Source organism: Pteronotus mesoamericanus, unplaced genomic scaffold, assembly GCF_021234165.1.
Source record: "Pteronotus mesoamericanus isolate MK-2021 breed Mesoamerican mustached bat unplaced genomic scaffold, CSHL_Meso_final contig_192, whole genome shotgun sequence".
Taxonomy (NCBI): domain Eukaryota; kingdom Metazoa; phylum Chordata; class Mammalia; order Chiroptera; family Mormoopidae; genus Pteronotus; species Pteronotus mesoamericanus.
The window spans coordinates 1,626,879-1,648,292 of NW_026555082.1; the positions used below are offsets into that span (position 1 = coordinate 1,626,879).

At 48.8% G+C, this 21,414-nt stretch overlaps 1 protein-coding gene across 7 annotated transcripts in view; it reads left to right on the top strand.

Annotated features, from left to right (window-relative positions):
* Nucleotides 1–21,414, top strand: part of PPP2R5C (protein phosphatase 2 regulatory subunit B'gamma) — a 116,536-nt gene that overhangs the window by 58,288 nt on the left and 36,834 nt on the right. For all 7 annotated transcript variants that reach the window (XM_054567729.1, XM_054567731.1, XM_054567730.1 and 4 more), the window contains one exon: nt 6,867–7,066. In XM_054567729.1, the coding sequence (XP_054423704.1) occupies nt 6,867–7,066 (200 nt within the window). The remainder of the gene's footprint in view (nt 1–6,866; nt 7,067–21,414) is intronic.

Here is a 21,414-nt window from a genome sequence, read left to right on the forward strand (position 1 = left end):
TTGGCATGCATATTGGATACATTTTTTAAATTAATTCCTATGATACAGGCTACGTATTCAAGATTGGAGCCTATTCTGAGACCTCAGTTTCCATGTCTCAGTTGCTTCACACCAGATGCTTTTAGATTGATGTCATGCCCAATTTATATTCTACATTTGGGATTATAATTGCTGATCTTTTCTTAGAGAGGGAGAGGGAGAAACTTTATATAAACAGAAGAGAAATCATTTAGAACTTCATTTTGACAGAGAAATTATTTTCAGTTAAAAAAAGCCCTCGCTAGTGTGGCTCAGTGGATTGAGTGCTGGCCTGTGAACTGAGAGGTCACTGGTTCAGTTCCTGGTCAGGGCACAGGCCTGGGTTGCAGGCCTGATCCCAAATTGGGGGGGTGTGAGAGGCAACCGATCTGTGTATCTCTTGCACATAGATGTTTCCCTCCCTCTAAAATGAATACATAAAATCTTTAAGAAAAAAAAAGAGATCCAGAACTTGAATTCCTCAACATAAACACTTTGTAGAGGAACATGAGACAATGTGTTGGGATTGTGTGTGTGTTTCCAGCCCCACGTAAACCGAGCTTAGTTCGGAGGCCGTCAGTGCTGACTCGTCTGCAGCAAGCGGAAAGGCTTGGCTGTGTGCAGGCGGCCCTCCTGGACTGCGTGCGGAGCAGCTCTAGGGACACACCAGCTGGTGACAGCGGCTGCCTTGGCAGGAGCCGGGGGGGGGGGGCGGGCATTGTTTTTGTGTTTGTTCTGCCACATTCACATATTCTGTAGCCTTTCTATTTGAAATATAACTCACGCACAGAAACACCTAAACCGAGTGTGACGAACAATTACAAAGCAGGTGCCCTGGCAGTTACAAAGCCAGACGAGACACCCTCTAGGTCCCATGTGGGTTTCAGGACACCTATGTGTATGCTTCATGTAAGTGAAGTCACACTGAATCAATCCTTAATATGTCACCCCCTTCACTCCGCAGTGTTTTGTAAGGCTTGCCCTTACTGCGTGTGGCTGTACCTCCTTCAGCTGCGTAGTTTTGGAATATTATACAGTCCTCACTGACGATGGGCGTTGGGATGCAGGTGCTGCTGCACACATTCTCCTATACACCACACGTGTGTGCACGTGTGCGCGAGCCTGTCGGGTGACCTGCCATGGGCGCATGCCTGCCCTGCACCCGACCTCACCTGCCGCCCGGCCCGCAGTGTGTGGGAAGCCCAGCTCGGCCCTCCCAGCCCTGTGGGCCCCCAGGCTGCGTCCTGATCGTCGGTCTGCCCGGTGTCTGCGCCCTCTCGTCGTGCAGTTTCCATTTCTCTGGTCACGGTGTTAATGAGCCACGGTCCTTTCACATGTATATGAGTAGCCATTTGGGTCTGTTTTGTGATGTGCCTGGTTAGGTCTTTTGCCTACTTTTCTGTTGGTACTCTGGGTTTTTCTTACCAATTTATTCGAAAAGTTAGTACATTCTGGACATGAATCTGTTGCCTATTTATCCAAGCGGTACCCCTGCTTTATGGCATGTCTTTTCATTCTTGGTGGTGTCTTGATGAAGGAAAATGTTTGAATTTATGTAGTTCAATTTATCAGTCTTTTAATGATTCTTGTTTTTATATCTTAAGTCCTTCCCTATCTCTTCCTCTATGTAGTACTTTAGAGCTTTCTTTCAGATTTAGGTTCTAACCCTTCAGGAGTTTATACTTCCTTTTTGTATATAATGTGATCCAACTTCTTTTTTTCTTTCTTTTCTCCACCTACCCCCCCGCCCCCCACCTCCTTTCCTCTGCTTCCTCTTCCCTTGCCTTTCCTTTTTGTCCCTGGGCTCCTACGTGTTCCACATATTTGAACACTGGCCTTTCTTCGCCTTCTGTAGCCCATTTGTTGTAAGTCAGGTGTCCACATGTGCTCGGGCCTGTTCTGGACTCTGTCCCCTGTGGCTTTTCAGGGCTCAACTGCTTTCATTCATAAAGCTTTCCAGTTGTTCTTCTGCAAGGGTCCTGGTTCATGTTGACCCTTTGCCCGTCGGTGTACATTTTAGGATCCACTTTTGCAGTTTCACAGCCTCCGTTGGGGTGGGATCGGGATGGCACTGAATCTGTAGGGCGTTCCTTCATCTGGGAAGTGCAGCCCACAGAGTCCTAGTGCAAGCATCAGGCGCGGCGGCAGAGCCGTGAGCGCGTCCCTGTAAGGCGGGGAAGAGGTGAGGGTGCCTCTCGGGCCACTGCTTGCAGCTTCGGCAAGAAAGAGAGCAGCTCTGGCATTCGCAGATGGAAGGGCAGAATACACAGGAAGCCAGAGGGCTGGGCAGATAGTTCTTAGAGTTAATGAGTGAAGCAAGCTAGCTAGGTAGGGAAATAATACCCAGAATCATTTTTTTTCTATATAACAGCAACTGCTAGAAAAATTTTTTTGAAGATACTCTTACAATAGCATCAGAACGTAACAAATCCCTAAGAATAAACCTAAAAAATGATGTGTAACACATTTTTAGGAGAATTGTAAAACTTTATTGGAAGACTTTTAAGGGAAACTTAATTGGAGAGAGAGTCCACATTCCCAGGTTGGCGGAGTCAGCAGTGCAGAGACCTGTGCTCTCCCCAGGTCGACATGGGAAGCCTAGAAGCCGGTGCAGGTGAGGCGCGGAGCGGAGCGCGCGGGACTGCCTCCCGCGGGCAGCGAGTCCGGCGTGAAGGCTGCAGGCGCGGGCGTGGGGTTGGCGGCCGCAGCTGACAAGGGCCCCCGCCTGGGGACATTGTCTGGGACAGAGGGCACACAGGACATGGGGCGAGTGCTTCAGGAGACAGTGCATGAATTTACTCTTTCAAAACAGAATAACATTGCTGAACTTCTGTTTTCTTAGTGGGGGAAACTTGCTATCTGCTAAGTTTCTTCATATAGGAAATAGAGCTAAGTGGAATTTAGTACATTGTAATGAAAAATGCCAGATTTACACCAAATTGTGTGCTAAGAATAAATGTATTAGAAGCCCAGACGATGCCATAGCTGAAGGTTTGGCTCTTTGCTTTGGAGAGGCTGCTCGTTTGTTTCTGCTGTTTGAGGTGTCTCTTGTGGGCTCATGACTTGCAAACTGTTGGCGCCATGCCCTTAAGGAAGCTGAGTGAGCACTCAGAGGTGATGTGGCGACTTGTGGTCTCTCCTGGAGAACTGAGCGGCTTCAGCTGTGTCACATGTGTGACCAGGAAGGGGACTGCACCCTCATGAGTACCTTCGGGACGTCTCCGGAGCTGACGCTCTCCAGGCCTGTGGTTTGTGCAGCTCCGTCTGCATCCCTGGCATCCCAGTTACTCGGGCAGAGCCGCCCCCTGCGCACCAGGGCGGCCGGCTATGCTGTTGCCGTGCAGGAGCCTGGTCCTTTTGGCGTCTTGGAGTATTTCTGTTCACGACCCAGACTTGTTATGTAGGAGAGGGCCTGGCCTTTTTTTTTTTTTTTAATCCTTTTTTTGTCACAGAGTTCACATGATGCCCCTTTGCTTATATCGACAATCTGGCAGTTCAGCCTTATTATATCACATCCTACGATTTGGTGTTTTAAGATGTCTTAGGTCATGTCTCTCAGTCCCTCTGCAGGTGAGGTGCACATTGCTTGCAGCACCTGGACGGGTGGCTGTGATGTGATTGGCCATTTCGGAGTCCTGTGGCCAAGCCACGTGGCTCCGGACTGGGGCACATGGCCTCCAGACTCGGGCGCACGCCCCTGGCCACAGGGGCCTCGCGCACCCCCTCCAGCGGGTCTCAGTCTGTATAGGAAATGTTAGCGCACCTCTTTTATTCTCTGTAGCAGAAGGAAATATAAGTAGTAGTTTGTTCTCACCCTGGGAGCCCCCGGGTCTTGTCCCATCTGGGAGGGCTGGGGCCGTGGGGCAAGTCCGCTGTGAGGCTTGCTCTGCGCCGCTGCCTTGCTGGGAGACCCGGAGCACCCCCGACACCGGGAAGCCGCCCCCACCTTCTCTAACGGCAGCCGTCCTGGGGCGTCTCTGTCCCCTGTTTACTCACCAGTCTTCCCTTCACTCAGTGTTTTTAAAAAGGTAATAACATGTGTCCTTATCGCCACCTTCTTTGTGCTACCCCGATGCCAAGGTCAATGTCTCCCCCCGCCGCCCGCCGAGTTTGCTCCAGACATCCGTCCGTTCTGCTCCTGCTGCCCTTAAGGGTAGACCCTGAAATAATTGGGAAGTACCCCAAGTTCACTGTGGCAAACCAGGAAAATACCGGAGGGAGGGGAGGATAAAGAGATTTACACACACATAAGGTGCCTGTGATTTATTTGTGTAGAAGAATGTTACAGCTCTTAACGTCAAAAGTAACAAAAGGAAGTATTACCTGATATTCACACTATTTACCCTGAACTGTACTAGCCTCTTCTCCGTTCTCGTTCTCTTGGATCAGCAGTGGCAGCATGGCGTGGGCTTCGGGTGGCGCCCTGGGGCTTCCTCTGGCAGGGCCTCTGCACCCCTTTCCGTTAAGGAGCCCTGTCCTGGGGCAGCTCCAGTGGCTGCACCTGAGTTCTGTCTCCTGTCGTGCCGTGCGGTTGACGCTCTGTTGGGCTCCAGACCGTCGATGAACACGCGTGGAACAGGTGTGCCTGTGTCGTTAGTCTGCATGCAATTCAAAAGTAACGTCAGCCTCTGCTATCCATGGGCAGAATTCAAAATCCGTTATTTTATTTTTTCTGCTTCAAGAAGTAACTGTAAGATTTGGGTCAGACCTCAGGGTCATGATTTATCATGTAAGAGTCAGGCAGCCTTGACTACGAAGCACTGAAGAGTAATGTGACAACAGCGTTGGGCCTGGTTAGGCTTTCACGTCTGGTTCTCACTACAAGGATGATCGGGAGAGTCAAGTCAAATACATGTTATATTCGGTGATACCTTTTTTCTTCTTTCAAGATTAGCAGTGCTAACTTATAAAGACTTTTCTTTTTCATTCTCCCCTGAGGACATGCTTATTGATTCTTAGAGAGGGGAAGGAAAGGAGAGAAACATTGATATGATACGATCGGTTGCCTCTCTTACGTGCCCTGACCAGGAGTCAAACCTACAACCTTTTTGGTTGACAAGACAACGCTCCAGCTAAGTGAGCCACACCAGCCAGGGCCAGCCCTTTTTTTTTTTTTTTTTAACTGTATCTTTTTTCCATTACCATTTATCCCCAAGACTTTATTTTTAATTACAGAAAGAATGCCTTTATACCATTGAGAACTTAGAATACGTAAAGGCCTAAAGCATATTCTTTCCCCACCTCCACTGATCTTTATTCCCCAGGGGTCAGTCCTGTTAACACAGCAGGAAGTGAAGATTTTTTTTCAATATGGTGACCAATAAGAAGCTACACTAAGTTGCATTCAAAACACAGGTGGAGCCCTGGCTGGCGTGGCTCAGTGGGTTGTGTACCGGCCTGGGAACCCAAAGGTCACTGGTTGTGTTCCCAGCCAGGGCACTTGGCTGGGTTGAGGCCAGGTCCCCCACTGGGGATGTGCAAGAGGCAACCGATCAATATATCTCTTGCACATTGATGCTTTCCTCCCTCTCTTTCTCCCTCCCTTTCCCTCTCTCTAAAAGTAAATAAATAAAATCTTTAAAAAAGAAACATGGAAATATTTAATAATAAGTTGGGATGTAATGTTTTTATTGTTGTGTTCGATTTGATTGTTATGCTATAGATTTTTTGAAAACAGTGAATTTGTACAAGTAGCCAAATGAGGTTTTAAAAAGTAAAAAGATGTTATGAGATTATAATCCCAAGCTTTTTTTAAACTATAAACAAAAACAACATAGTAACATCTTCACTGTCTGGAACCCTGGAAGAATTGACATAATTTCTACAAAGTTAAGATTTTCTTGCCTTTTAGAGGAGTTCCAGATTGAAATTTTATGGGAGAAGAAGATTTTAGTCTGTTATTCCTTCTTACCTGCACTGCCTTTGTTTTAGTGGTCGGTGACAGCCGAGGCTTGTTTTGAAGGTCGGTTGCCGTCTAGTGTTTTTAGGGGCCGATGCCTGCACAGCTCCGGCTCATGTGGGGGGCTTCCTTGATGCCCCTGGAACGGCCCCTGAGCCATTCTGCGTGCGATGCCCTTGTGTGAGAGGGTATCCTACAGCCATGCCTGTGCCGGCCACTGGGCAGGGTGGTGGCCACAGGCGAGCTCGCAGCACGCGTGTGCTCGTCCTCACGCGGCGCAGTGGCACCTGCCGTGTCAGGCTCGTGGGATGTGCTTGGAGGGCTTGCCTGCCGCTTCTCAGGAGCCAAGCTGATGAGAGGAGGTCCTGAGTGAGGCGTGGCAGGGTGGCCCTTGGGGGGAACGTGGGTTCCTTAGTTACCTGCACTGCCGAGCACCTGAGAATGCGGCAGGCTCCAAACACAGAACTGTGACTGCCCAAGGCATCGGTGAGGCAGCCCGGCAGCCTGGAGGGTGAACGAGGGTGTAGAAGCGAGTGAGGAGTGAAGTCAGGCAAGAAGGCCATTCAGAAAATGAAACCTTTGCACTGGAAATGACTGGATGATCTTATCCGCAGTCTTTTCTCACCCGCCTCTGCGCCTGCAGCCTTGGCCGTCCCGGGGCGCGCGTGTCGGGCGCTCAGACGGCATCTGAGTGAGCGCGCTCAGTGGGGGTTCACTGTGAAGAGCGAGCAGCGTGCTGTCAGAGTGAAGAGTCGTGAAGCACGTGATCGGCGCAGCGACTGGTGGTTTTTTTCTTTTCATTTTCTTCAAGGAATGTTTAACCTCTATTCACCGCTGTCCTGTCTCTTTTTTCCTTGAATGTCTATTAATTCAAAATAAATAAAGCGTTCTGCAATAATTTGGGGTTAAGCATTTCTGCAGTCAGTATACTTTGCTTTCTGGTTTTCAGATGTCCCTCCTGCTGATCAAGAGAAGCTCTTCATCCAGAAGTTGCGTCAGTGTTGTGTCCTCTTTGACTTTGTTTCCGATCCACTGAGCGACCTGAAGTGGAAGGAAGTAAAACGAGCCGCGTTAAGTGAGATGGTGGAGTACATCACCCATAATCGGAACGTGATCACAGAGCCCATCTACCCAGAAGTGGTCCACATGGTGAGTGCGCTGCAGCCTGGGCTCTGCCGTCTTCGAGGAAGCGGAGGTGGGGGCCTGGCGTAACGCCCCCACGAAACGTCCTCCTGTGCCGCAGTCTGTGCTGGCACGGTGAGGAACGGCAGTGTGTGTGCTGCGTCCTGGTTACCGTGACAGGTAACCGTGCAGGAAGCCGGGCACCTCCAAGGGCTCGTGGAAGTTAGTTCATTTAGTCCTCACAGTTACCAGATGGTGCAGAAATGTTAAACCTTCTATTTGTACTTATTATCCTCTTTAAATTTGTTTTGGTTTTTAACATATATAACATCGTTATAATAATGCCCATACATGATACAGAAGTAAACGCGTTCTGCATACCTGTGCCGGAAAGCTCTGGTGAGGCGCAGCGACACCAGTGACGGAGCCTGGCCGGTGCCAGGATGGCCCACACTGCTGGGCCGCGCCGGCCTCCGCCTGCTAACGCCGTGTCAGGGCCCAGCAGGCCTGCGCTGCCGCAAGCGCGTGCTCTGCTTCCATGGTCCTCCACCGTCTCGTACTGCACAGCCTGTTTCCAGGCTCTTTGTAGCTCTCCCTGCGACCTCAGTCGGCACCACCTGGAAACATTTCACATGATGCCTAAAATTACTAAAACTCTTGCTCTTTGACCCTAAACCCCAGTTTTCCATCTTTTCTTAATTGTTGATATTTATCTGCCTTTGAAGTTAGTACTCCCCAGTGACTAGGGAGTTCTTGTTGCTTAATACAAAATTTTAAGTTCTTATTTTCATTGAACTCCTTACGTTCAATAATTTTTAACCCAAAGCTATATATTTCAGAAGTGATTAGACTTGTTTAACTAAAATATGTTTATTTCTCAAAATATGTTTGCTTTGGAAAAGAAGGTAAAAGTAATGTTCTCTATGTAATTCACAATCAGTTATGTCGGGAGTCGAGATCATCTTGATTCTTTTAATATGTTATTGCCAACTCTTAAAGCTCCAAATGTGCCCGTGCAGAGCCGGCCGAGGCCGCTGAGGCTGTGCAGGCTCTTCCCCAAACCCGCGCGGCCAAAGGACAGCCACGGGCACGCGTGCCGAGCGGTAAATTTTCTACAGCCTCGCCCATTTAGATTTAGGGGAGCTGGGCAGGATCTCTTTTTCACTCTTCTTACTTTCAACTCAGTTACTTTGGAAGGTCTCCTAAATCCTAGAATCACAGAGAAAAATCTCTTGATATTTTCTCCTAATACTTTCATATTGTTTTGTTCACAATTCACTTTATCATTTTCCTGGAATTTGTTTTTAATGGTACAGGGTAGGGATATAACTTTATTACCTTCTAAAATGATTGAAAAATCATTTGTCCCTATAGCATGTATTGAATATTCCATTTTCCCCATTGATTTTACATGCTTTTTAATTAAATATTAAATTAACTTTAAGTTTATTAATATATTACATATTAAATTTCAAAACACATAACATTTGTTCTATGTTAAGTCACGCATGTGGAAGGTTTCTCCCTTTTGAGGAGCCTGGGCTGCCAGCAGCCCCCACGCCCCACCCATACCCCCAAGGGGAGAGTGCGGAGAACAAGCCTCAGGTGGCTGGTTGGGGTCAGGTGCCCCCGCCTGGCCCCAGGCGCGGGCCCGTCCACTGGAGTCCACCGCCCACCTGCGCCTCACAGTGGCGGTGTGCGTCACGGAACCGCCTAGCGTGCTGAAACCCTGAAGGCTTTTTAAAATTTTTTAACTTTTTAAAATACTTTTTTACTGCTTATTTTTTATTCCCACCCCCCCCAGGACTCCTTTTAGGTTAAGTAATCACCACTTCTCAGCCTGCTAAGAATCCTGTCTGGACCAGAGTCTCTCCCTGCTGGCCTGTGCCCCGACCCTGACACTCAGGCCGGCCTTCGGGCTGACGGCGCAGCCTCTGACGCGGCCGCGGCCCTAGCGTGCCCACTGCGGGCCCGGCGCTCTTTTAGGTGAGGAATGGAGCAGTGGGCCAGATTTTTGCCCTCCGGAAGCGCTCCTCTGTGCGGAGGACAGGCCTCAAGTGAGCCGACCGATAGGGTGTCACTTCCGGTCACCGTTAGGCTGTGAAGGAAGGGACAGGGGAAGGGACGCATGCAAGGCTGCTGTGTGCCCGTGTGGCGGGAGCAGGGTGCGGAGAGAAGTAGTGTATGTGATGAATTGGATCATCTCATGGAGACCTGTGCTCATGGCGGGGGCTTTTCTGTGTCACTGAGCGAACGGGGACAGTTCCTCTTCCCTCCCCGCTCAGACTGGAGGGCGTGCCGGATGAGTGTGGCCTTTCCCTGCCCCCAGTGTGTCCGGTGCTTTGGGGGTGGAACGAAGGGCAGGGGCAGACACGGGTCGGGGTTACTTGCTGGCGCCGCTCTGCTCTGCACGCAGCGCGCGGGGGTGACGGCAGGAAGAGTGGCCGCTGCGGAGCCTGTGCGGCCGGGGGCGGCCTCCATCGGGGGGGGAGGGTGTGGGCGCCCCACCTCGTTCCCCGGTGCCCTGCTGTGCTGGCCGCCGAAGCAGCGCTGGGCGGTCTTGCCGGAAGGACTGCGTGATGCGTGTGCGTGGTGTGTTGTCATAGTATTTTTAGGCACTGATTCCCACTTACTTTGAACAATCCAATGCTCATATACCATACAATTCAACCATTTAAAATGTGCAATTCAGTTATTTTTAATATAGTCCCAGGATTGTGCAGCCATCATCACACATAATTTTGTACCACTTTCATCCCCCACAGGAAGCCCCATGCCCACTGACGTCACCGGCACTTCTCCCTAACCCGCACGCCCGACCCCTGGGAGCCGACCCCTCGTCTCCTCTGTCCCTGCGGGTCTGCTGAGCCTGGGCATTCCCCGTACATGGAATCGTATAGCGCGTGGCCTTTTTTCATTTGGCATCAGTCTTCAACGTTCACCCATATCGTAGCGCGTGTCAGAACTTCCTTTTAACACTAAGCGGTACTCCGTTACCTGGACGTACACCGCAGGTCATTCACCCGCCGACTAGCGCTCGGGGCGTTTCTGCTCCGCGGCAGTTTTGGGTGACACGGCCCGGAGCGCTGGCCTGCGGACTGCCACATGCGGGTGTGTTTGCGGTCTCTTGATTATTTACCCAACAGCTCCACTGCTGGGGCCACACATTCACTCTGTCTGACTTTTGAAGAACTGCCAGGCTGTTTTCTGATGTGGCCGCGCCGGTTCCCCTTAGCGCCGGCGGCATATGAGGGTCCCAGTATCTCCACGGCCTCCCCAGCACTTGCTACTATGTCTCTCCTTTTAGATGACAGCCACCCCAGTGCGTCTCCCTGGGTTTGACTTGCATTTCCCCCGTGGCCGTGCATTTTTATATACAACCGGCTTTAGCCCTAAAATGTAACAGAACCTTACGCATCACCTGGCCTGACCCTTTCATCTTCCAATTGTAAAAACACAGGTTCAGCCCTGCCTGTGTGCTCACTTGGCTGAAGCGCCGCCCCGCCCACCGGAAGGTCGCAGGTTCAGTCTCCAGTCAGGGTGCGTACAGGAGGCAGCCGATCGATGTCTCTCTCTCACATCGATGTTTCTCTCCCTCTCTTTCCCTCCCTTCCCCTCTCTCTAAAATCCATAAGCATGTTCTCTGATGAGAGGATAAAAACAAAAATAAAAATAAAACACTTAGGTTCAGGGAGACGAGGACGAGGAATAGCAACACCCGGGGGAGCCCGGCGTCTGGTTCGCAGGCCTCCATTCTCGCTTCATTTCTGCCCTTTTTTAAACATGATCAGCCGTCTGGGGCTGTTTTTCCCAGTGACAGGATCTGGCTCATCTGTTTCTCAGGCAGTGGCATGTCCCTCCCGTTACAGCGCCGAGAGCCAGCCCCAGCGGTCGCAGAGCCACTTTCTCCGCAAATGCCGGTTTTGCTTGAAGGGTGACAAACTGCTTATTCAGCCTTGAATAATTAGCAAGCATTTTCTCAAAAAATAAGATGAGAGTGTCACCTTAAGGAAAATAACGGACAATGTCTGTTGTCCATGATCAATTCACGCTTTTAAGTGAGAACTTGAGTTTTGGAAAATCTCTGCCTGCCGGTTGCAAGCCTCTGTGTCCCAGTGCCACAGCCTCGCTTGCTGAGTCTGGCCGTGGTGTGAGGGAGCGGGGTCTTCGATACACCTGACGGGGAATCCCCCCCGGGAAGACATATATAATTCAGCGACCAGTATTTTCCAGATGAGCAATCAGTGATGGTACAGAACCGTTCATGAGCCAGAGAGCCGTTCAAGGGCAGGAAACAGCCCTGGACTCGATGTGGTCGAGCCAAGACCCTCACTGATAAGGTTTGAGACTCCAGGTAGCAGCCAGCCGCCCACAAACGGCCTCTTGTCGAGTTTTGGTGTCACAGCAAAAAACCCCGCGGTTCCCTGAAAGGGCCGTTAGTTCCCCGCGCCAATGACTGGCTTGAAGGAGACAAATTTTTCCCCTGCATTTCAACCAAACCAACATTCTGAACGTAGAGAAACGAGCTGTTTTCTGTGAAGCCAGATATTAAAGAGGTTTGCAAAAATGTAAAGCAGGGACACTCTTCTAGCTGATTTTGTTTTTTTTTTGGGGGGGGGAATATTTAATATGAGTTCTTTTATGAAATAGCTAAATGTTAGTTATATTAAGATATAATAGGTTTATTTTTTAATGAATTAGTATTTTTAAATTCCTCTGGTTAAATTTCTGATACAGTCCATATCAATAGATAAAACTCTCACAAAAGCTATTTAGGGTTCTTAATGATTCTTAGGAGCTTATAGGGGTCAAAAGAGTGCTACCCAAAGGCCACAGCACCAGCATCACCTGAGAGCTTGTTAGCGAAGCCGCCCCTCGGGTCGCAGCACTGCTCTCAGCCGCGCCCCCGCGCGGCGGAGGCAAGCCCCAGCCGGTGTGGCTGCCCGGGCTGGGCGTCGCCCTGCAGACCGGGAGGGCTTCTGCGGGTTCCCTGCCAGGGCGCCTGCCTGGGTTGTGGGTCCCATCTCCTCCAGGTCGGGGCACGTGAGAGGCGACTGGTTGATGTTCTCTGACTCATCGATATTTCTCTCCCTCTTTTTCCCCCTCCCTCTCCCTCTATCTAAAAATAAACAAAACCTTAAAAATAGAAGGTATTTTCAAAACATGCTAGGAGCTTCAGAAGCACTATTCTGAATAACCTTCCCATACTGCCCCTCTGCGATCAGAGAGCCCTGCGTGGGACCCGGGGCAGTTCTCTCTGACCCGCTGCGTGGTAAGCCCCCGAGAGAGACCTGAATGCCCTCGCACACCGTCCACTGAACCGAGCGGCTGCCTTTCACAGGCTCAGCGAGTGTTCCCGTGACACACCGGGCAGCAGCCAGCAGCTCCACAGTTGTTCGGATGGAAAATAGTACAATAGTTAAAAAGTAGTAATACAAGAATAAACTCTGCGCTTCACACACTCGCGACTTTTGCCCACCCCTTACTGCCAATGTCTGCGTAGACATTGGCAGTAAGACAAAAAAGAATGAAATGTTACCATTTTATAACAGTGGGGTAGACCTAGAGAGCATTATGCCCAGTGAAGTAAGTCAGAGACAAATACCATAGATCTCACTCACATGTGGAATCTAATGAACAAAATAAATGAGCAGACAATAGAAACAGATTCAGATACAGAGCAAACAGGATTGCCAGAGGGGAGGAGGGTTGGAGGTCTGGGTGAAAAGGGCAAAGGGATTAAAATCTTCAAATTGGCAGTTACAGAATAGTCCCAGGGTATATAGCGCAGCATAGGGAAGATAGTAGTATTGTCAGAGCTGTACATGGTGCCAGGTGGGTGTTGGGGTTATTGGGGGCATCACTTTGTAAATTGTGTGCCTGAAACTAATGTAAAGGAATGCTGGATGCTAACTGTAACTGGAAATTTTTGAAAAGAGGACAATGAGCCTTAGCAGTCACAGGTGAACGCAGCCGGAGGATCAGAGAAGGGATTGGTCAGAGGGACGGAAGGACGGGCTGGGTGCGCACAGCGGCCTCTCGGAACTGCCCGCGTGCCCCGTGCTGGGCCGCCAAGCGGGAGATGGCGCGCGGGCCTGGGAGACAGCGGTCTGGGCTGCCGCGCACGCTGCCGCTGCGCCGCCTCAGGGTGGTGTGGTTGTGCGGGCTCTCCTCTTCTGTATTTTTGTAATTTTTAAAAATTTTAATAGTGGTCATGTACCACATTTGTCTTCATCTAAAATCAATAAATACATATTTTTTTTTTTCTCGAACAAGAAGCAAGCTCTCCAGATGTAGTGTAATTGTAGTGCTGTTCTTACCAGGACTTGTGTTCAGGTTTCCAGGCAAAACAAATTCATCCCATTATGTTAACTGCTACTGCTTGTGAGTGAGCAGATACCGACTTCCAAGTTTTCTCTCCTGCGTAGGGTCGAGTCCCCGAGCGGACAGGCGTTCTTGGGTCCTTGAAGGGTTTCACACCTGGATCCCCACGGTGGTTGTCCTGTGTTTCTCTTAGTGTTGATGTGGGCACGCTCCTTGTGGTTTTATAGCTGATACTCGCAGAATGTTCTGGAATGTATTACTTACTGTGGGGGGATGGGAGAGGAAAGAAGGCTTTGAGTTGGAGAACGTAGCACGTTAACCAGTAAAATCTCAATGGCCGACACATTTCCTCCTAGTGATGATGTGAGTTGCAGTCTCCCTTTTGCTTAGCTGCTAGTGTCGCGGGTGGCACTGGAGTGTGGCCTAGAGAGGCGCGGGCGTCAGCGATGTGCTGAAGCAGATTAAACACCGGGTCCTTTTTGGAATCCAGAGAACGATTCTTCTGCTTCAAAAGTAGCAAGCCGTTTCTTGGAGATTTGCTCTTATTATTTCAAGAGAACGTCCCTTTATATTGTTTGATGTTTTTAAATTACAAAAGCAATGCAGGCTTATTTTATAATAAGGGAAATAAATACAAAAACATAGGAAGCAAAACTTTTTCTTTCCTGTACTCCCTACCCCCACAATTCTGCCAACACCCACCCACCCAACTTACATGTATTAGTTTTTTCAAAAAGCTGCTAAGAAACTTTTGGAAATGACGGATGTGTTCATTATCTTGATTGTATGATGGTAACAGATGTATGCATGTTTAAATGTATCAAATTGTACACTTCAAATGTATACAGTTAATTGTATGTCAGTTATAACTTAGTAAATCCGGGCAGGGGAGCAGGGAGTGTTTAAAGCTCCTAAGTCGATGGGCGTTCCCTTTGGTCCAGGGGCGCTGTGAAGGGAGCTGCCTGGCTGGGTGGCTCCCTTGGTTGGGGCATCACCCCGATTCGCCAAGATCGCGGTTCAGCCCCTGGCCAGGGCACATGCAAGCACCAACCAATGAGTGCATCAAGAAGTAGAACAACAAATCAGTGTTTCTCTCTCTCTCTCCCTGGAAAGTAAATAAATAAATATTACTTAGACAGTTAAGGACATTGTGCACCAAGAAGGTTTAGGGAATTAATGCCTAGTAAATAATCTTTCTATAACATTTCTTTTTATTGCTGTTCAAGTTCAGTTGTCTCCATTTCCCCCCACCACTCCCCTGCCCCACCCACCCCCACCTCCCTCCCTCACCCCTGCCTCACTTTGGCGTTGTCCATGGGTCCTCCGTGCCTGTTCCTTGACTTGCCCCTCCCCCTTCTTTTCCCCGTTATCCCTTCGCCCCTCCCCTCTGGTTACTGTCAGTTTGTTCTTTATTTCAATGTTGCTGGTTATACTTTGCTTGCTTGTTTGTTTTGTTGACTAAGTTCCACCTACAGATGAGACCCTATGGTATTTGTCTTTCGCCCTCGGCTCATTTCACTGAGCACAGTGCTCTCCACTTCCATCCGTGCTGTAGTGAAGGGCAGTAGCTCTTCTTTCCTTCTGCTGCGTATTCCATTGTGTGAATGTACCACAGTTTTTGATCCGCTCATTTACTGTTGGGCACTTAGGCTGCTTCCAGCACTTAGCTATTGTAAATTGTGCTGCTATGAACATTGGGGTGCATAGGTTCTTTGGAATTGATGTTTTGGGATTCTTATGATATAATCCCAGCAGTGGAATTGCCGCGTCAAAAGGCAGTTCCATCTTTAGTTTTTGAGGAAATTCCACAGTTTTCCACAGGGGCTGCCCCAGCCTGCGTCCCCCGCACAGAGCGCCAGGGCTCCCTTTTCTCCACAGCCTCGCCAGCACCCGTTGTTCGTTGATCTGTTTATGACGGCCATTCTGACCTGGGTGGCGTGGAATCTCGCTGTGGTTTTAACTTGCATCTCTCTGATGGTCAGTGATGCTGAGCATCCTTTCCTATGTCCCTGGGCCCTCTGTATGCCCTCCTTGGAGAAGTGTCTCTTCAGGTCCTTTGCCCTTTTTTTAATGGGGTTGTTTGTCTTCCTGGAGTAGAGTCGTGTGAGTTCTTTATATATTTTGGAGATCAAACCCCTGTCCAAGGTATCGTTGGCAAATATATTTTCCCACCCAGTTGATTCCCTTTTCATTTTGTTGATGTTTTCTTTAGCTGTGCAGAAGCTTCTTATTTTGGTGAAGTCCCATTTGTTTATTCTTTCCTTTATGTCCCTCGCTCTAGGGGGCATGTCGGTGAAAATACTGCTGTGTGGAATATCTGAGAGTTTCCTGCCTGTGTTCTCATCTAGTAAAAATAGCCTCTTCATCAAATGGTGTTGGGAGAGCTGGACAGCTCCATTACAGTTTTTAAAATAAATTTTAATTCCCATACAGCGAAAGTCACTTTTTAGTGAACAGTTCTCTTGAGATTTGATGAATGCAGAGTGACGTTATACTCCAAGGAAAGCGCTCTGTGCGGCTCCTCCGCAGCCGGGCCTTCCACTGCCCCCCTCCCCGGCCGTGGCCCGTCTGTCCTCCAGCTCTGTCATCTTGTCTTTTCCGGAATGTCATGTAAATGGAGTTGTACAGTATGTAGCCTTTGAGTCTGGCTTCTGTCACTTGGCATCATGTGTTGGAGAGTCATCGATGTTGTTGACATATCAGTAGTTTGGTTCCTCTGTTTTCTATCTTTCAAGAGGTGGGGGCGGGGGAGGAAGGAGGGAAAGAGAGAGGGAGAGAGACATCGAAGCGAGAGACAGCAATCAGTTGCCTCCTATATGTGCCCCCACCAGGGACCGAACCCACAACCCTTCAGTTCACTGGTCAATGCTACAGCCAAGCGAGCCACAGCAGCCTGGGCAGTAGTTCGTTCCTTTTCAGTACTTAGTAGTATCTCGTTTTATCCAAGTACCAGTGTATCCATTTCCCAGCTGAGGGATAATGGGCTTATTTCGAATTTTTGGCGATAAAACTACTGTAAGTCTTCACATACAAACTGTAGCCATAGGTGTTTATGTAACTTGGGTGAACAGGCAGGCGTGGGGCTGCTGGGCCACAGTGCGAGTCTGTGTTTAGCTTTCGGAGGAGCCACGTCCCGGAGCGGGTGCTCTGCCCCCGCGCCTGCCGCCGCGGGTGTGCGCCCCATCACTCTCACCGTCACCCTGGGCGTCGCCTGTCCTCTGGCCTTGTTCTGGCTTTAATTTGCATTTCCCTAAGGGGTAGTGACGCAGAGTGTTTCGTCCAGTGCTTGTCTGCCATTCGTATGTCTTCTTGGTAAAGTGTCTGCTCCAGTCCTTTGCCCATTTTTTAATTGGGTTGTCTTGTTATTGAGTCTGATCGAGACTTCTTTACATATTCTGGATAAAAATTGTTTTGCCAGTTACGTGATTTGCAAATATCTCTGTCTGCGACTTGGCTTTTTACTTCAACAGTGTCTTTTACAGAGTTTATAATTTAACTAAAATTAAATGAAGCCAATTTGTGACTTGTTTCTTTCACGGGTAGTGCTTTTGGCATCCCATCTAAGACGTCTTCGCCTAACCCAAGTTTACAGGGATTTTTCTCCTGAAAGTATTACAGTCTTGCATTTTACATGTGGGTCTGTGCTCCACTTTGAGGTCCCTTTTTTGGTATACGGATGTCCAGATATTCTGCCTGTGGCGAACCATTTCCTGAGAAGGCCGGCCCTTCTTCACCGATGGCCTCTGCTCCTCTCTCGGCGGTCACTTGGCGGCACTCGCGAATCTCTCTACTCTGTTCCATTGATCTAGGGGTCTGCTCCCCCATACCAAACTGTCCTCATTATTGTCACTCTGTAGTAAATATTAAGATAGGGTAGTGAGAATTCTCCAGCCCTCTTCTTTTTTTCCAAAATTGTTTGTCTATTCTAGTTATTTTAACTTTCCATATAAATTTTAGAAACGGCAAAATTGCCTTCAGAGGTTTTGATTGGATTATATTGATATGTAGCTTTGGAGAGAATTGATAGTTTGGCAGTATTAAATATTTCAATCCATGAGCACAGTATATTTCCCCGTTTTGCTCTTTGTGTTATAGTTTTCAGGATACAGAGCCTACATGTATCTTTTTAGATATGTAAGTATTTCATTTTTGGGTACTGTTGTAATTGGGGCTGTTTATTTCCTATTTCTAACTGTTTATTGTCTGTCTTTTCCTGAAGCTCTGTCAGGTTTTACTTCATGTTATTTGGTATATAAATATTAGTATTTACTAGTTGAATTGACTCCTTTATCATCATAAAATGACCCTCTTTACCCCTGGTAAGATTCGCTTCAGAACCCACTTTGTCTGATGTTAATGTAGTGACTCCAGCTCTCACTTGACTCTGTTAGTGTGACAGTGTCTGTCCCACACTTACTTGGTTGGATCTTGCTTTCTCATTCAGTCAGATAATCTCTGCCATTTGATCGGGTATTACAGCCATTACTCTTGGGTGACTGTTGATGTGTTGAGTTGAAATCTACTCTCTCACTGTGCTTTTTTTTTTCTTTGTCCCATCCATTCTGTTTCCTTTTCCTCTTGCTCTGCTTCCTGTGAGGTCAGCTGAGTGCTTCTCATGACTCGATTTTATCTCCTTTGTTGGCTCTGTAACTATAACTTCTGTTGTTTGATCTCTGTTATTTTATTTAGCTTTTCAAAAATCTATCTTTAACTTATCACAGTCTCCCCTCGAACGACAACGTTCCACTTCTTCTTTCGCAGCCTTTTTGTTCTTGCTGACATACATTTCACTTTTTCATATATTATAAACACTACCACATACTATTTTTTATTTTTAAATATCTCTTAAAGAGGTTGAAGTAACTTGTAAGACCGTCCGCGAGGCATCGTCAGTGTCCCGCGCAGGGGCGCGCCCGCCTGGTGCCCGCGCCCTTCTGCCGGGGGGCGTCCGCCAGTGCCCCCCGCCCCGGAGCGCGGGTCTGCGGGCGGCTAAGCCGATCAGGCTCTGTGTCCCGCAGGCCTGTCGTGCGCTTTCGGCGTTGAGACGCGTGCTTGCGGGGCTGGAGCCCCAGGCCCACGCTCTGCCCTCTGCGGGCCTTGCCCCGCCGTCGCCTTGTGCGCATCGTCCCAGTGAGCGCCCTGCTGCCCGTCCTGTCTTTGTCCCTCCGCACGAAATATATTTTTGTTCCCCTCCAGCTACTTGGGAAACTTTTTATGATTTTTAAGCAGTTTGATTATGATGTACCTTGGTGTGGTTTCCCTCTTTGTGTTTGGAGTTCGTGTGTAATTTTCATCAAATTTGGAAAAGTGTTTGGTCCTCTTCTCTTTAAGTATTTTTCTGTCCCCTCCCCCGTCCTGCAGAGACTCCAGTTCACAGGTGCATTAGGTTCCAAGTTGTCTTTTCTTTCTTTCTTTGTTTCATTTGGTGGCTTCCTTTGCGGTCTTCAAGTCCGCGGACCTTTCTGCCACGCTTGCCTGGTGTTAATTCCCAGCTGGGAAAAGCCCTGTCTCGCACATTGTAGGCTCGACCTGTGGCGGTGTCCGAGTGCCTCCTTCTGGCTCCGCACCCCCGCCTCACGGTTCGGACACACAGGCTGCCCTGGCCGCGGCCTTGCTGAGTCTAGCAGTGCCGGCTCCCGCTCAGCTCAGCTGGTGGGTGTTCCCTCCTTATAAATGCTATTTTCCTGCTTCTTTGCATGACTGGTCATTTCTTACCGGGTATCTGACACTGCGTTTTGTCTTGTTGAGTGCTCTTTCCTTACATTTTTCTACTAATGTTCCTGAGATTTGTGTTGGGATGCAGTTAAGTTACTTGCAAATGGTTTGATCCTTTTAGTCCTTACTTTTAAGACACGTTAGGAAGGACCAGATCTGCAGAAATTCTGTGGCCTGTCATCCCCACGACTGAACAGGCATTGCGCCTGTCCTGGGACGTGCTGGTCTCTCTGGTCTTTTCTGCGGTTCTTTCCCAGCCCCCCATGGTTTCCTCACACAAGCACGGGCTCCTCCCGTCCTCCGCCCTCCGCCGCGTCAGCGCACTCTCTGCAGTCCCTCCTCACAGGGCCTTCACCTCCTGCCCTGACCCCCATTGTCTGCTGGGCGCCCCCAGGCGCCCTCTCCCTGCACTGCGACCTGGCGACCCTGTCCGGGCAGGGCTCACCGCCCTGTTCCCCGCTCCCAGGGCCTCTGCCTTCGCCCTCCGGAGAGCCAGTGTCTTCAAAGCCTAATTGCATGTATTTTTCCCAGTTCTTTGGTCAGGAAGTTAGGTAAATCCTATCCCTTTTACCCTAAGTGTAAGTCTCTGCTTCCCTTATCATAAGTAATCAACACAGCTCTAGCCAGCAATGATTCTAAAAAGATGCATGATCTCAGGTTATTTAAATGATTTGTAATCCCACAACTATACGCATGTAGTTGGGTAGGGACATAGCGTAAGGATGGCTGGCCGTGCACACATGACTCAGTCCTTGAGCTCGGAGGCGTCCCTTTTCGGTTTATTTATGTCTTGTAGACTACAGAGTATATAGTGCTGCTCTTCTAAAGCATTTCTAAACTTTCTCACATTTTACTGCAAAAAAATCAATATGTGATAAAACAAATATGTTAGAATATAAATGTAAAATCTAGCTGGTGGCTACACAGCTATTCCCTATGAGATTAGAATTTATTTATTTAGTTTTTTTATTCTTCACCTGAGGACACTTTTCCATCGCTTTTAGAAAGAGTGGGAGTGGAGGAGAGAGAAAAAGAAACATCAATTGGTTGCCTTCTGTACACACCCAGGCCAGGGATCGAACCCACAACCCAGGTGTGTGCCCTGACAGGGAATCGAGCCTTTCGGTCTATGGGTCGACACTCCAGCCAACTGAGCCACACCAGCCAGGGCATAAGAGTAGGCTTTTTTGATTGGTATTTTTCATAGTAAAATAGTGGAGAATATACATCATTCAGAATCTGTGCATAACTGAACTTTGACCCAAAGTAAATCACTTAAGAGAAACTTCCAAATCCAGTGTTATCTTTAAATAACATTAATTGAATTGAACTGTGAGTATAGTAAGCCCTCACTTAATGTCATCAATAGGTTCTTGGAAACTGTGACTTCAAGTAAAACAAAAAAACAAGTTATACCCGAGGCTAATTGATGTGAACGGGAGTTCAGTGCCTGCAGCCTGTTTCTGGGCACAGAAATATCAGCAAATTTCCCAATGAAGACCCAAAATATCTCTAATTTTAAACATTGAAATGTGAGCTATACAGACATCTGAGAAAGATGAAAAAAAGCAAGATAATGATTTTCCAGCCCATTCAAGGTCCCAGGGGGCTGGAGCCTCTGCGCAGGGTGCAGGGCGGGGTCACCCTGGACAGGACGCCCCCCCCCACCCCCGTTGTGGGGCCGCTCACACCAGGCAGCGTAGACACGCCGTTCACATCCCGCGCACGGCTCTGGGGTGTGGGAGGAGGCAGAGCTCCGGGGAGAGCCCGCCCAGGTGCGGGGCCGCCGGGTATGCTCCACGGGCGGGGGCCTCAGTTACCAGAAACGATTTTTTTTCCTTAAAAACATTCTCACAGTGTTGAACAAAATTACATTATTCAAGGAAATGCTATATTACAAATTATTGCTCATCTCATATGAATAATATTTTTATTTCCACAGTATCTGTAACTGTTGTTTAAGAATATATTTGAGTGATTATAAAAATAAGCTTTCAAAATAAGAATATAACGGTAGTTCTTTTCTTAAATATCCCATTCTGGCATCTGTTTGGAGATAAACTGCATCCTCTGGGGCTCTTGCCTTAGCGGAAGTGGCAGTGTCGCTGGGGAAGGGCACCCTGCTCCACTCCCCTGTTTACTGGCTGCTGTCCTGCCAGACGGCGTGATTACCCAGGAGGCGGTGCTGGAGAAAGACGTTACCCCAGGAGTCACCCGGCCATCGGTTGGTTACATCAGACAAATGTCAGGAAGAAAATGTCAGGTCGACAGCCTGGCCAAGGAGCTTAGAACCAGCAGCCCGGTTCAGACGGGCGGGGGGCGCTCCCCGGTTAGAG